At 51.2% G+C, this 14,239-nt stretch overlaps 1 protein-coding gene across 1 annotated transcript; it reads right to left on the bottom strand.

Annotated features, from left to right (window-relative positions):
* Positions 1-1,789: 1,789 nt before the first annotated feature.
* On the bottom strand, positions 1,790-2,722 carry LOC135575317 (olfactory receptor 14C36-like). The gene has a single exon (XM_065028535.1). It carries the CDS (start codon positions 2,720-2,722, stop codon positions 1,790-1,792), a length of 933 nt encoding a protein of 310 aa, XP_064884607.1.
* Between the last annotated feature and the right edge of the window lie 11,517 nt (positions 2,723-14,239).

Genomic DNA, 14,239 nt, shown 5'->3' on the forward strand with positions numbered 1-14,239 from the left:
CACTGAAAGTGCTCTCTGTTACATCATAGAAGGGGAGAATAAAGACGTTCAACAGTGTTGGTCCAAGTGCTGGTCACTGAGAGATGACACCAGCAACTGGCTGCATGGAGGACTTTGTACCACTGATGATATTTGGGCTTGATGATTCAGCCAGCTTCCCACCCAGCATCCACTTCTTGAGCCCCATCAGCACCACTCTGGTCAGAAGGAGACCATGTCTGAGCCTTGCAAACGCCCTGTACACAACGTGCCTTTCTTTCCCCTATCCATTCGTGTTCACCAATCCCTTTTTTGTCCTTCACATTCCTGAACATGGCTGCAGGAGGACATGTCCCAACACTTTCCCAGGATGGGAGGGAGGGTGACCAGCCTGTAGTTATCCCAGTTCTTGTTTGTGCTCTTCCTGAAGATGAGTTTGAGGTCTGCATTTTCTAAGGACCCCAGAAGCATTCTGGTTTCTATGACACTTTTGAGAGCACAATCCAGAATCAGTTGCAAGGGTGAGGTAGGAGACTGGAGCACTTGCAATGAGCCTGTCCAAGGCAGCTGAGATGAATCTCAGTGGGCCTGTGGAGTTTGTTCCTGGAGTCACACACAGAAATGTCTGGGTTTCATCAAGTATCCACATGTGACCAGACCTCATGGACTCCTTATGCACCCAGGGATGTTCACAGACAGAGTCTGTCCCTTTTACACACAGAGGCAGGAGTCACAGTGTCCCTCTGTCCTCCTGTTGCCACTGCAACGGGTCGGGATGCACCTCAGGCCTGTGGCGTGTCACATGCTCTGTACTCACCTGAGATGTCCCACATCATGAGGAATGGACACAGGGACCTCAGTTCAAGGAAGAAGATCCCAGTGGTCACCTCACATACATGATGTGCGTGCTCACATCTCATCTGAACAGTGCAAACATGGATTTCTGACCTACTCATTCAGGGTCCCTTCATGGAGAGAAGAAAAACTTCCGTGAGCTGGGGAGATAGGCCAGGGCTGGAAATGGTGGTTGTGAGGGGCCAGTCCATGATGATTGACCTGAGGTTCCTTCCATGGGGTGTCCAGTGCACACGGGCACAGCCCAGCCCCTGCTCTGCTGGTCCTGCAGGTCTCTGGCAGGAGGCCTGGCTGTGAGAGGACACTGCTGTGTGCCAGCCCTGCACACACACACTGTTCAGCTGTACCCTGGTGTCTGAATCTGTGGGACACTTTTGTACTCATATTCTTGAAGACATAAACCGTCATTTACTTCACATAAGAGATCACCTTTCTATCTGGAAAGGCTGTCCTGAGTCCAGCTCTGTCACAGCAGTGCCCATTGCCTGTCCCTGCCTGCACTCACAGGACTGACACACAGCAGGACGGTGACCAAGCTGCCAGAGCACTCAGGCCTTGCACCAACACCAGGGATGAGAAGGGGAATGTGGGAGTGGAACCAGAACAGCTCTAGAAGTTCAAGCGCTGTTGCTCCCTGGCAGGGCTTCCATGCTGGACACGTTTCCCCTCCACCCATCACAGGAACTGTCCCTGCAGCTCCAGAAAGGCCTTGGAGTTACGATGTCAGTAGAAAAAAAATGGTGGAAGGTCCCTTTATTTTATTTAAACACAGAGAGCACGAATTCGTCACTGACACAGCCACTCAGTGAGAAAAGAAAAGCAGGCAGTGAATTACAAAGGGAATTAAAATATTTTCCTAATAAACAAATACAAAGAGAAACAAAAAACATTGCACACAGGATGAACCTGCAATGAGTTGGACTACAACTCTTATGTAGAAGAAATTAGAGACAGTTTATAGCTTCAGAAGAAATCCAGTCATCTGTTTCCTCAGGGCATCCTTGAGCTCCTGGTTCCTCATGCTGTAGATGAGGGGGTTCACTGCTGGAGGCACCACCGAGTACAGAAAGGACAAAACCAGGTCCTGGAATGGGGAGGAGATGGAGGGGGGTTTCAAGTAGGCAGACATGGCAGTGCTGACAAACAGGGAGACCACGACCAGGTGAGGGAGGCAGGTGGAAAAGGCTTTGTGCCGTCCCTGCTCAGAGGGGATCCTCAGCACGGCCCTGAAGATCTGCACGTAGGACACCACAATGAACACAAAACAACCAAAAGCGAAAGAAAAGCCGACTAGAAGAAACCCAGCTTCCCTGAGGTAGGAGTGTGAGCAGGAGAGCTTGAGGATCTGGGGGATTTCACAGAAGAACTGGCCCAGGGCATTGCCCTTGCACAGGGGCAGTGAAAATGTATTGGCCGTGTGTAACAGAGCATGGAGAAACCCAGTGGCCCAGGCAGCTGCTGCCATGTGGACACAAGCTCTGCTGCCCAGGAGGGTCCCGTAGTGCAGGGGTTTGCAGATGGCAACGTAGCGGTCGTAGGACATGATGGTGAGGAGACAATACTCTGCTACTACCAAGAAGGTAAAGAGAAAGAGCTGTGCAACACATCCTGTGTAGGAGATGTTCCTGGTGTCCCAGAAGAAATTGGCCATGGTTTTGGGGACAGTGGTGGAGATGGAGCCCAGGTCGAGGAGGGCGAGGTTGAGCAGGAAGAAGTACATGGGGGTGTGGAGGTGCTGGTCCCAGGCTATGGTGGTGATGATGAGGCCGTTGCCCAGGAGGGCAGCCAGGTAGATGCCCAGGAAGAGCCAGAAGTGCAAGAGCTGCAGCTCCTGTGTGTCTGTGAACGCCAGGAGGAGGAACTGGGTGATGGAGCTGCTGTTGGACATCTGCTGTCTCTGGTCATGGGGCACTGTGGAAACAGGAGATCACATTGACAAATCAGGACAGAGTTCTCCCAGAAAATCTCTTCCCCGCCTCAACCAACATCCCTCTTCTACTCCCACCTATGCTACTGCATACAGAAATGCAAATTGTTCTCTCTTTTTTGGCAGCACCCGTGGACATCTCCCTGGCTGGAGAGTTGGTTTGTGCTTTCTGATTGTGCTTTCAGGATCAGGGCCTCTTCCTGTGGGCTCCCAATGAGTTAACCCTGCCCTACAGCACCAGGACCTGGGAAAGGGGGGGAGTTCTTGTGTTTATACATAACCGTAATCTACTTATATCGCAATCATAATTCACAATATCATGCCAGGGAAGCACTGGGGTGTCCTAAAGCCGTTCTGACTGGGACAGAATGGGCTCATTTCCCAGCCTTCACAAGTCGCACATCCAAGAGCCCCACAGGGCATGATGGGCTTAGGGAATTTGCTCCCACGGAGACATCTCCTGCCAGGAGCTGTTTCTCTGTCCCCATGTCTCCTCCCTGTCACTGCTCTCAGTGTCAGTCTGTCCCACCCCCTGTATGCTCAGCTCTTCCCTGCACAAACCTCCTGGGAGCTCAGCACTGCCCAGGAACATCTCTATGTGTGTGCGGATTCTGCTGAGAACATCACACCAGACCTAAAGGGGCTGGAAAGGAGATGTTGCTGCTCTGTGAGCCAGAGAGCGTTGAATTGCGCTCTCAGAGAAAAATAAATATTTGGAGTTTCAGCACTTCCTCCGTAACTGCAAGACATATTTCCATCTTACCTTTCCTAGCCAGCCAGCCAAGAGTAGAGGACAAAAGGCAATAATTGCTTCCCTGTCAGATAATCCCTGCCTTGTTGTCCCTCTTGGAATGTCCCTGGGGGTGAGTTGTCAGCAACTCTGATCCACACAGCACCCTCTCAAAGGCAGAATGACCCTGTCCTGCCTGGGATCACTCCTTCCCCACACAGCTTCTCCCCTCCTTGTTGCTGGGATCTCCAGGGCAGGCTGAGCGCTGACCCTGGCAGGCGGCAGAGTCCCTGCCCCGGCACAGCCCTGGGGTGCAGGGACCCTGCTCTGCAGGACAGCCCTGGGCACCCCTGGGTGCTCACCCGGCTTCAAAGCTGTTCAACATGGCCTGACAAGAGCCCCGTCCTTACAGATCCCACAAGCTGTGCCTGTGCCAGTTTGAGGAGGTGCCTCCAGGAGCTACAGCTGCATTGCCCTGCACCCAGAGACTTACCATGGCAAGGGCTACAAAGGTTTCTCCTCCAGTGAGCTCTCAGTCATCCTCCCAGTCCTGACCACCTTTAATCTCTCTCTGCCTTGCTCGTCTCCTGAGATCCCCAGGCAGAGCCCTCAGCCCTGCTGCACTTTACAGAGGAGCTGCTCCTGGGCAGAGCTGTCTCCCTGCAGCGCTGCCGCTTCCATTTGTTCCCTGTGTCCCAGGAGCCCAGCCCAGCCCAACAGCACAGGAGCAGCACAAGGTGCTTTAATGACCCCTCTGGTGGGTTTGGTGCTGAGTCCATGGACATCAGACCCTTAGGGGAATTTGATGAAACCTCCCAAGAAGTCAAAGTCAGATTCAAACTCCAAACTCCAAACTTCAAACTCCAAACTTTCTTGTAATGTTAATGGGTCCCACTGAAGGACACTACTGAGCAACTGTCCCTAGGGCCAGTTAGAGCAGAAAACTGGAGACAGTGATGACAGGTCAGGAAAAGCACAGTGAAGGTCTCTCTGATGCTGAGTAAACCTGAATGTGTCTCATTAATCAAAGGGCAAAGCCCTGACCCCCAGCCCTGGGAAGGCAGATCCTGTCTCTCCCACGTTGCCCAGGGCTCTTCCTGGGACAGTGTGATGTGAGGCTGTGCAAGCCCAAGGGCATGACTATGGTCCCACACCTCCCAGGTGCCTGGTTGGGGACAAGGAGGCCATGAGGCCCCTGTGCTGGAAGGACAAGGGGTCTCCTCACAGGCATCAGAGGTGCAGACAACAGCCATAGCCAAGGGGAGAGGGAGCTCATGTCTGGTGGGCCTTTCAGCCTCTTTACATCCCTTCATCATCTCCACGACAGCCTGTCCTGTGCTGTGGCATCCCCTGCACCTCTTTCCCTGCAGGCTGGAGACATCCCCCCTGATGCCCCACCTTGTTCTTGTCTCAGCATCTTCCTTCCTTTGCTGAGATCTCTCCATCCTCCCCAGCTGGTCCTTGAAGCACAAATCCTTGGGCTGATGCAGACTCCCTCTGCTGACCTGCTCCCCCACAGCACTGCCCTTCCACTCACATTCCTTTCTGCTCATGTCCAGCCTGGACCTCCACAGCTGCACTTTGGCCATTATTTCTTTCTCATGCTCTTTCCCTCTATGAAAAAACCTCCACCACCTCTGAAACCACCCCTCAAGCACTCTCAGGCTACTCCTGCTCTGCTGCAGCCTCCCCAGCGCTGCTGGGCCAAAGCAGCCCAGGTCCCTCAGCACCCCACACCATGTGCACAAGGTGCTGAACCTGCCTTGGCACAGCCCTGCACTCTGCAGTTCCTCCCTGCTGCTCCAAACTGGGAAGCCGCACGCTGGCACACACGCGTGTGTGGGGTCACACCAGTGCTGAACTGAATGGGATGAGAACTGCAGGTGTCTGGGTCCACACGCTCCTCCCCATGCAGCCCCGTGTGCAGCTGCCTTGTTCATGGTGAGCATGCACCACGGGCTGGTGTGGGGACCTTGTAGTGCCCAGGCCCTTCTCCTCAGGGTCACTGCTCGGTGTGTCAGGTCCTGCTCTGTCCTGATCAATGGGGTTGTTCTCCTGCCCCGATACAGAACTGGTCACTGACTCACTGTCTCACTGGTCATGAAGAGGAATCAGATGAGGCCTTGTCACGGAGGCAACCCACAGGTCAATTTAAGGGACAACAAGGTCCAAAACCAACTTTTGTTAGACCGGCGAGGAACAGGGTTTTAGCACTCCAAAAGTGACTTAAATACAGGTTCGGATATCAGTGGAGGAAATTGTTGAGAGGGGCGGTCCACAGAGTGCATGCACGTGGCTTCACTCAAAACAATGCCGGAGCCGTCCCTGAGTCCCGGAGGAGTACACAGTTGCCTAAACACGGTGTGGGGTTATTTTTATAGAGATACACGTACTCGTAGTGAGTACGGAAAATGTGCACTCGTGATTCCGCGAGAGTAAATTTATAATACGCTCGCAGTCCTGCGAGAGTTATTTTACATGTGCTAATGTGCACGGAAAGAAAATACACTCGCGATTGTGCGAGGGGCTCTCGGCGGCCACTCGCGATTGTGCGAGGAATAAATTTACTTGTGCAAATGTGCGTGAAAAGTATAAATATACTCGCAATCCTGCGAGAAGTTTTACTTACACCCGTGGCAGCGAGGCAAGCGGAGTCCCCATCCCGGGGAGGGGGGCTCTCGGCGGCAGCATCTGGCTCGTGCTCCGAGAGACCCGCGGCAAAGTGGACAGAGTCTCGACGAGAGTCCCGTTTTTATCCGATCAGATCTGACTGTAGGCACTCTAGAAGCTTCTCTGCACCCCCCACATTGAGTGTGGGTGCCCCTGAAGCCTTCAAACATCCCCCACACTGGGCGCGGCTCAGTGTGCCTTGGCACTCCCTTCTGCTAATGTCCCAGGAGCCAGGGTGCTCTGGGCCAAACAAAAGAAGCTGTTAGCCTCAAGTAGCAGAGAAAGGGGGAGATGTGCCATACTGAAGGAGGGAGGGGGCTTGCAATCTGCCACAGGCCTCCTTCAGAGAAATGAAAGAAGCCTCATGTTTCCAGGCTGTGTCCTCGTGACAGACCTAAGATATCCCAATATCTGCAAGGTACCAGCCATCCAGGAGGGTTTGGAGCTCATTGACAACATCTTCCTGACATCGGTGACTGAGGAGTCAGTGGGCTGAGGTGCCCTGTGGGACTTCACACTTACAAACCAGAAAGAGTTGGTCAGGATGGAACAGTCAGGGATGGGAAAGTGGAGCTGAGGCTCCTGGAAGATGAGAACAAGGCAAAGAGCAGGATTTCAGGAGAGCAAGCTTTGGCCTGCTGAGGGACCTATTTGTGCCCTATGGGGTATGACCTTGGTGTCTGCAGTGCTCTTCTCTCACATCTCCTCCCTCCTCTCTCCCACCTGCTGTTGTGCAGTGTCTTTTACCCTTTCTCAAATACAATATCACAGAGGTGCTGCCAGCATCACTGAGTGGCTCAGATTTGGCAAGGAGTCCATCTTGGAGCAGCTGAAATCTGCTCTGTCTGACGTCGATCAAACTCCTGTTGTCTTCTCAGAGAGGTGGCAACTGTAGCACACCAACCCTTACGACCAGTTCCAAGACTTTGCCGTGTAAACATACGAGAGGGTAATAATGTTTTGGGTGTTACAATCTACTCGATCATGGAGAAGAAATGGAAAAGGTCTTCTGTCGGCAACTCAAGGAAGTCTTCAGTCAATAAGCAGGTTCCTATGGGGAACTGTAATTGCCCTGACATTCACTGGCCAGGCAAAGCTGCAGGTGCCAACAGTCCAAAGGATCTTGGGCCAACTGCTTAACACGGCTGCCTGATGGGCCAACAAGGGTGATGCTCACCTGGATCTGGAACTGGAAAACAAGGAAGAGCTGGTGAGGGATGTGAACATCAGTGTCCACCTTGGCTGTTATGACCAGGACACAGTGGGGTCCCAGGCACCAGAGGGGAGTGAGGAAGGCCAGCAGCACAGCACAGGCTGGTGGGCTCCAGAGGAGAACTCTTTCACATACTGGTGGACGGCAGGTGAGGTGGTGACATGGAAGTAGGCATGGAGGGTGAAGGAGCTCAGGAAATATGACAGGCCTTACCGGACAGCCTGCTCCAAGCACAAGAATGATCTCTCTGAGAACCCATGAAATTAAGCATTCATCTCATTAGGGTGTTTGCCTGAACTGACGGAGCTGCAGGGCACAATGGCACCACACAGGAGGTGGAATCAGGGGAAGCTGCAAAGAAGGGATTTAGAAACCTTGTCCATGGATGTGGGGATGATGCCAAAGCTGCCTTGGGTTTGATACTTTAAGGGGAGCCTGAGGGCAGCAAGATGAGCTGACACAGCTTCCTTACAGTAAAAGAATAGACAGGGTGAATGTGGAACTGCTACTGATATTCGTAAGAGCAGCATCAGACAGGATAGTGGTACTTCATGGTACTTCTTTGCCTCCATCTTCACCAGCAAGGTCTCCTGGGACTTTGTTCCTGAAGGCAGGAGTCTGGAGAACACCCAGCAGTGGATGGGGCTCAAGTCAGGGGTGACCTGAGCAAACTCAGACATCATTACAGCACAGGAGATGGGTCATTTGACCAGCTCCCTGAACACAAGTATCACTGTACTCTGGCACTTGAAATTCCCAGGTACAACCACCTCTTGGTCCAGAGGAGTGTGAACAATGAACAAACCTCTGAAGAAGTGAAAGGCAGAAACAAACCCCAAGTTTCTGAGGTTGTTTGGGACCCCATGAAGGACCATCACTGACACAGCTGTGCAGGAAACAACCAGTCCAGGTCCCTGTCCCTGGAGGCTGGTGAAGGAAAGACTTGGAGACACTGGTTACAGGTGGTGAGGGCCATGTGGAGGTGGCTCTGATGCCATGTGAGCCCTTGATGCTTGTTCGTCACCAGAATGACTGAGTCCTGACCCCTGGGACCTGGTAGATTTTTCTCAAATGTTTTTCAAGGCTTTTCTTGTGGTCAGTGTGTGTGTTTTGTGTTTTGGGTGGTGTTTATGTCAACTGCTGTTACTTTAACTGCAAGACTCTGGTTTTCTGTGGAGTTGGAAATGCCGCTGAGTTCCTCACAACTCATCCAGCTTCTTTCATACACCTGGCAATGGTCACCAATCGCCTCAATGTCCCAGTCCCAAACCTGCTGGAATCCTCTATTTGGATCCATAGCCCATCACTCCAGGAGGTTCACGCATCCACCAGGATCACGGATGATTCCCGATGACCATCCAAGTGTGGGCAGTGTAAGAGAGGAGCAGAGCAGGGTCAGCTCATGGGCCATGACTGAGCACAGCCACCCCAGCAGCAGCCATTCCCCATCTCCCAGGCTCAGCCATGCCCACAAGATGGAAATGTCACTGCCATATATGATTAGCCCAAGAGAGGCCTTTCTTCCTTCCATGCTCCCAGGAAAACCTTCCTCCTATTCCTCCTCCACTTGCAGACATCAACTGCTTTCCATTTCTGGCCTCAGACTTGGCTGGAAGGGTTCACTAAAGCCATCAGCCATCTCATTGCTTCTCCCAGACATGCCCTGACCCTCTCCCACACCTACACATGGCAAATCACGGCTGCTCAGGCCTCCTGCTCTTCAGAAGAGGCCTCGAGCTTCTTGGTTCTTCCTGGTGCTTATTATTAGTCTCCTTCTCTGGCGACATTCATAACCCACCTGGCCATGTTCCTGTGCGACCTCACCTAGGCGTTCCTGCTCCAGCAGTGGGATTGGACTAGATGATCTTTTGATGTCCCTTCCAATCCCAAACATACTGTGATACTGTGATACTATGATAAACTCCCTCGCTCTCTCCAGAGTTCATGGTGAGCTTTCTTGTCCATAACAGCCCCTTCATGACCATGTCTTACTAAATGGTTGTCTTTGTATGATCATCTGTGCAGAAAGGGTAGTCCCAGGACAGCACCCAATATGTCAAAACTGATGTGAAGTGAAATGCCGTAAAGACGTGATGAGTTACCCCTGTGCCTGTGTCTCTTCTGGAAGGAGTCTGTCCTGAGAAGGGGATCCAGCATCTGCCACTCTCTGCAGAGGCACATGAGCAGTGTCCGTGCACCTGGGGACACAAAGGGAGACTTTTGCCAGTCCACCTTTCATCTGAACCACTTATATATTTACTTGTGGACAGGGTATCTTGCCTTATACTGCAAATACCTATTTGATTGGCCCTGCCAGTGGGGCTTTCATGAATGCAGAGTGCTATTTTACAGATATTTAGTTATAAAAATGTTAAACTTTTTTTTCTTTAAAAAAATGACATTCCTAGACATATTACACAAACACTTGAAAGATTATTGATGCCTTTTAAAATGATTATCCACAGAAGGCCACCAGCTTTGCATCTCAAGGAACTGGATGCCAGAGTTCAAGGGCAGGATGGTTTGGGCTCTGTCCTGGGATCTGGAAACTGAAACGTGCTCCCATCTCCCAACCCCCTGCCCTCCTCAGTGAGGGTGTGAGACATTCTGCCAGGAGGGCTGAACTCACAGTCACGACCAGTATCTTATGTCCAACTGCAGCCAATGGTGTCCTGCCAGCTCAGGATTGGAGCTTCCATTGCTGGAGGTGTTTAAAAGATGTGGAGTTGTGGCGCTTTGGGATATGGTTTAGTGTTGGACTTGGCAGTGTTTGATTTACGGTTGGACCCCATGTTCTTAAGGGTCTTTTCCAGCCTAAATGATTCTCTGATTCTATGATTTGGGTGGAAACCATTTCAGTTCCCATCACCTCGAGCTTTCCTCAGAGGCTGCTGTTGTGTGGCACAACTGTCCTGGCTCTCCAGGCAGGTTGGGCACTGGTTTGGTGCCTGCATTGGCAGTTTTCCCCTTCCTGGGGTAAAAGACTGTTGAGGAGAGACAGTTGTAGAGATTTGGGTCACAGGGGTTTGAAGCAATCCCTTCAAAATCTGAGCAGGCTGAGCTTTGGAGCCCAGGAACAATGGAGATGCTCTGAAGGATGTTTGTGAACAGTGGTGCTGTCACTAATAACAGTAACATGGAACACTTTATTCTTACTGACGATATGATACACTAAAGCTGTTTAATTTCATTCCTGAAAGTCATTCTTGCTTTTCAAAACACCCACTACAGCTCAGTACCTGTGTCCTGTAATGAATTCTTAGAACAATGCTTTTTGCCCTTCTTTTTTTTTTTTTTTAATCATTTCAAGAGTACACCTACTGGACAGAATTACCCCAAGATCATCCTTCTTTCAGAACTTTTCTCCTTTTTTTTTTTTTTTTTAATTTTTTCCTGTTGTGAGGTGTTGTTGGCACAGGAGAACAGTTTCTTTTTGAGACAGAGAAGGCCAAGGAACAGATCGCAGGTCAGTACAAAGGCACAAAGGAAGCCGGAATCTTTATGTGGTGTCCACTGACACTCACTGTCACCTGCCTTTCCAATGTCTGAAGACCCAACTGTGCAGCAGAGCCTGGAGTTCTGAGCTCCCTTCATCTGCCCTGTGTGACACGTGTAAAATGGAACTACCCCAGTCAAATGGTTGGTTTTGATTCTCTTCACAGCCTGAAGCACCACATGGGTCAGGAGACAAGCCAGGATACCCAATGAGGACTCACATGCTCTGCTCTTCAAGTTTAGGTGTTCAATAGCATCTCAGCAGACATGTCACGCTGATTCCTGGCTTCAAAGAGCTGGTCAAGAGCCTCATCTCCATTTCTGTAATGGTGTCTTTGATGCCTGACTGATGTGCAGACTCTGTACACGGATACTCACACTTGTTGAACAACCTGCTCTGAAAGGGTTAACAAGATGAGCAGTTCTTTCTGGAAGGGTATTAGCATACCAAAAAAGAAGACCCTGGGTTGGGGCAAAACAAAAGGGATGCCAAAGTTGCTGTCATAGCTGTTTAGAGGTACTTGTAAAGCAGCCCTGCACCTCATGCTAATTATTCCTGTGCTCAGAGAGAACCTGAGAGATTTCTCTAAATTGAAAACATGACAGGATGAAAACAGCGTCATTCAGGCTGGATGGGACCTCGGGAGGTGTCTTGACCAACCTCCTGCTCAAAGCAGGGTCAGACCAGATACCTCAGGACTTTATCCAAACACATCTTGGTCACTTTATGGGACAGCGTGGGTGTGCACTCCTGGGAAACAGCTTCCAGCGCTTGACTGTCCTCTTGACTGGGAAGTATCTCCTTTCTACAGCATCTTTCCAAGCCCAACCATACAGATTGCTTTATACACATCTTCTTACACACTGACACAGACCATAATATCCCACCTTGGACACAAGAATATTAGAGGGTGACACTGAATGTCTTGATAACTTTCAGGTAACAGACCATCAATGTTCTCCCCACGTCCACAACCCTGTCCTTTCCTCACAGAAAGCAAAGAGGATGGACAGACACAACCTGCCCTGGGTAAACCCCGTCACCTTCTCTTCCAGACACCCAGAAACGGGGTCCCAGTGGACATGTTCTGGGGCACAGCCCTTAGTTTCCCTGCTCACCCACTGGCCATTTTGAAAAGTGCACACACTGTGTGAGAGCTGCCAGTGGTCAGGGAGTCCCCCCAGTCTCCATGGGCTTTCCAAGATGGTGGAGAGTGGCCTCACTGTGACACCGTCCTGCTGTCTCAGCTCCTGGGTCTGCCCCTGCTGTCCCATAGACTGGAGAGGATTGTGATAGTTCCAGTGACCCCTGACTTGATCCCCTTCCACTGCTGGTGTGAGGAAACAGGATGCAAGGCCCAGGGGGCCAATGAGAGAAACGATGGGGTTGGGGAGGTGAGGAGCAAGGTTGTCCACACGGTGGAGACCTCAAGAGACAGCTTCTCCAGCCAGTCCAGACCTCCTTAGGAGAGACCCTGGATCCACATCAGATAATGCTGCAGTCACCTCTTCTCCACACTGAAAAATACTAAACTATAGCCTTTAACCAAAAAAAGGCGTTTTATAAGAAGGTTTTTGAAATCTTTCTTCACAACTACACTAGGACACTTCTCTAATTGGCAGTACAGGACTAGAAGGAAATCACAAGAAGAGACATGGTTTCTTAGAGCTTTCTTCAGTGCAATGAGCCCCACGGTGCATTTGGTGCTGAGTCCTTGAACATTGCTCAGGTGCTGAGAGGAGACTGCACAAACCTTTCCAGAAGTCGAAGTCAGAAGCAAAAACATACTAAGTACCTTGAAGTATTAATGAGTTCCACTGAGGGCAAGTACCAGCAGAGCCTCCCCAGGGACTCGTTAGAGCAGAGAACTGGAGGCCATGATGGCAGATAAACAAAGGGAAATGTGCAGGCAGCTGAGGTGCTGAGAAAACCCTGGTTTAGTTGGATGAAGCAGAGAGGCCAAGGCCTGACCCCCAGCCCCTGGGAAGGCAGATCCTGTCCCTCACACATTGCTCAGGGCTCTTCCTGGGTCAGGGGATGTGGGCTGTGTGGTGCTGAGTGAAGGACAATGGTGTGACAGTTCCCAGCCTTACTGGGGGTGTGCAGGTGCCATGAGGTGCCCCAGTGCCTGAAGACAACACATCTCCTCATAGGCCTTGGTGGCAGAGGTGATGGCCATAGCCAAGGGAACAAAGACTTGGGTTCTCTTGGTGACATCCAGCCTTGCCAGGGCCCTCTGCCATCTCCACCACAGGTTGTCCTACACTATCCCACAGCTGCTTCAGTTTCCCTGCAGGCTGTAGACGCTTCCTCCCTTTGCTCTCACCCTGGTATTTCCATACATTGACTGATGTGTCTCCGCTCTCGTGCTCTGTTCCTTGAAACACAAGGATATGGACTGATCTCATGCTCCTTCTGCATGTTTTCTTATACCACAGCACTGCCCTTTTAGTGACATTTCTTCCTCCTCATGTCCAGTCTCCATGTTCCAGGCTGCTCTGTGTGTCAGTGTTTCTCTCTACTGTAGAGAGGGGGACCCTGAAAACTACTGACCTGTCAGCCTCTTACCTGTGCCTGGAAGATCATGGCACACATCCTCCTAGAAGCTGTGCTGAGGCACAAGGAGGACAGGCAGGTGATTTGAGACAGCCAGCAGGGCTCCACCAAGGGCAAGGCCTGCCTGACTAACCCAGTGGCCTTCTACAATGGAGTGACTACATCATTGGACAAAGGAAGGGCTATGGATGTCATCTATCTGAACTTTTGTAAAGCCTTTGACATTATCCCTCACAACATCCTTCCCTCTGAATTGGAGAGATATGGATTTGATGGCTGGACTGTTTGGTGGGTGAGGAACTGTCTCAATGGTTGGCGCCAGAGAGTGGTGTTCAATGGCACCATATCTGGATGGCCACTGGTGACAAGTGGTGTCCCTCAGGGGTGCATACTGGCATCAGTACTGTTTAATATCTTCCTCAGTGACATAGTGGGTTCAAGTGCACCCTCAGCAAGCTTGTGGATGACACTAAACTGAGTGGTGCTGCTGATACACCTGAGGGACAGAAGGCCATCCAGAGGGACCTGGATAAGCTCGAGATGTGGACCCATGTGAATCTCCTGAGTTTCAACAAGGCCAAACTCAAGGTCCTATACCTGGGTTGGGGCAACCCCAGGTATCAGTACAGCTTGGGGGATGAAGGGATTGAGAGCTGCCCTGACAAGAAAGACTTGGGGATACTGGTGAGTGGTAGACTGGACTGGAGCCGGCAATGTGTGCTTGCAGCCCAGAAGGCCAAACATATTTTGGGCTGCATCCAAAGGAGCATAACCAGCAGGTCAAGGGAGCTGATTCTGCCCTTCACCTGCACT

This window comes from Columba livia, chromosome 13 (assembly GCF_036013475.1).
Source record: "Columba livia isolate bColLiv1 breed racing homer chromosome 13, bColLiv1.pat.W.v2, whole genome shotgun sequence".
NCBI classification, from domain to species: Eukaryota; Metazoa; Chordata; class Aves; order Columbiformes; family Columbidae; genus Columba; species Columba livia.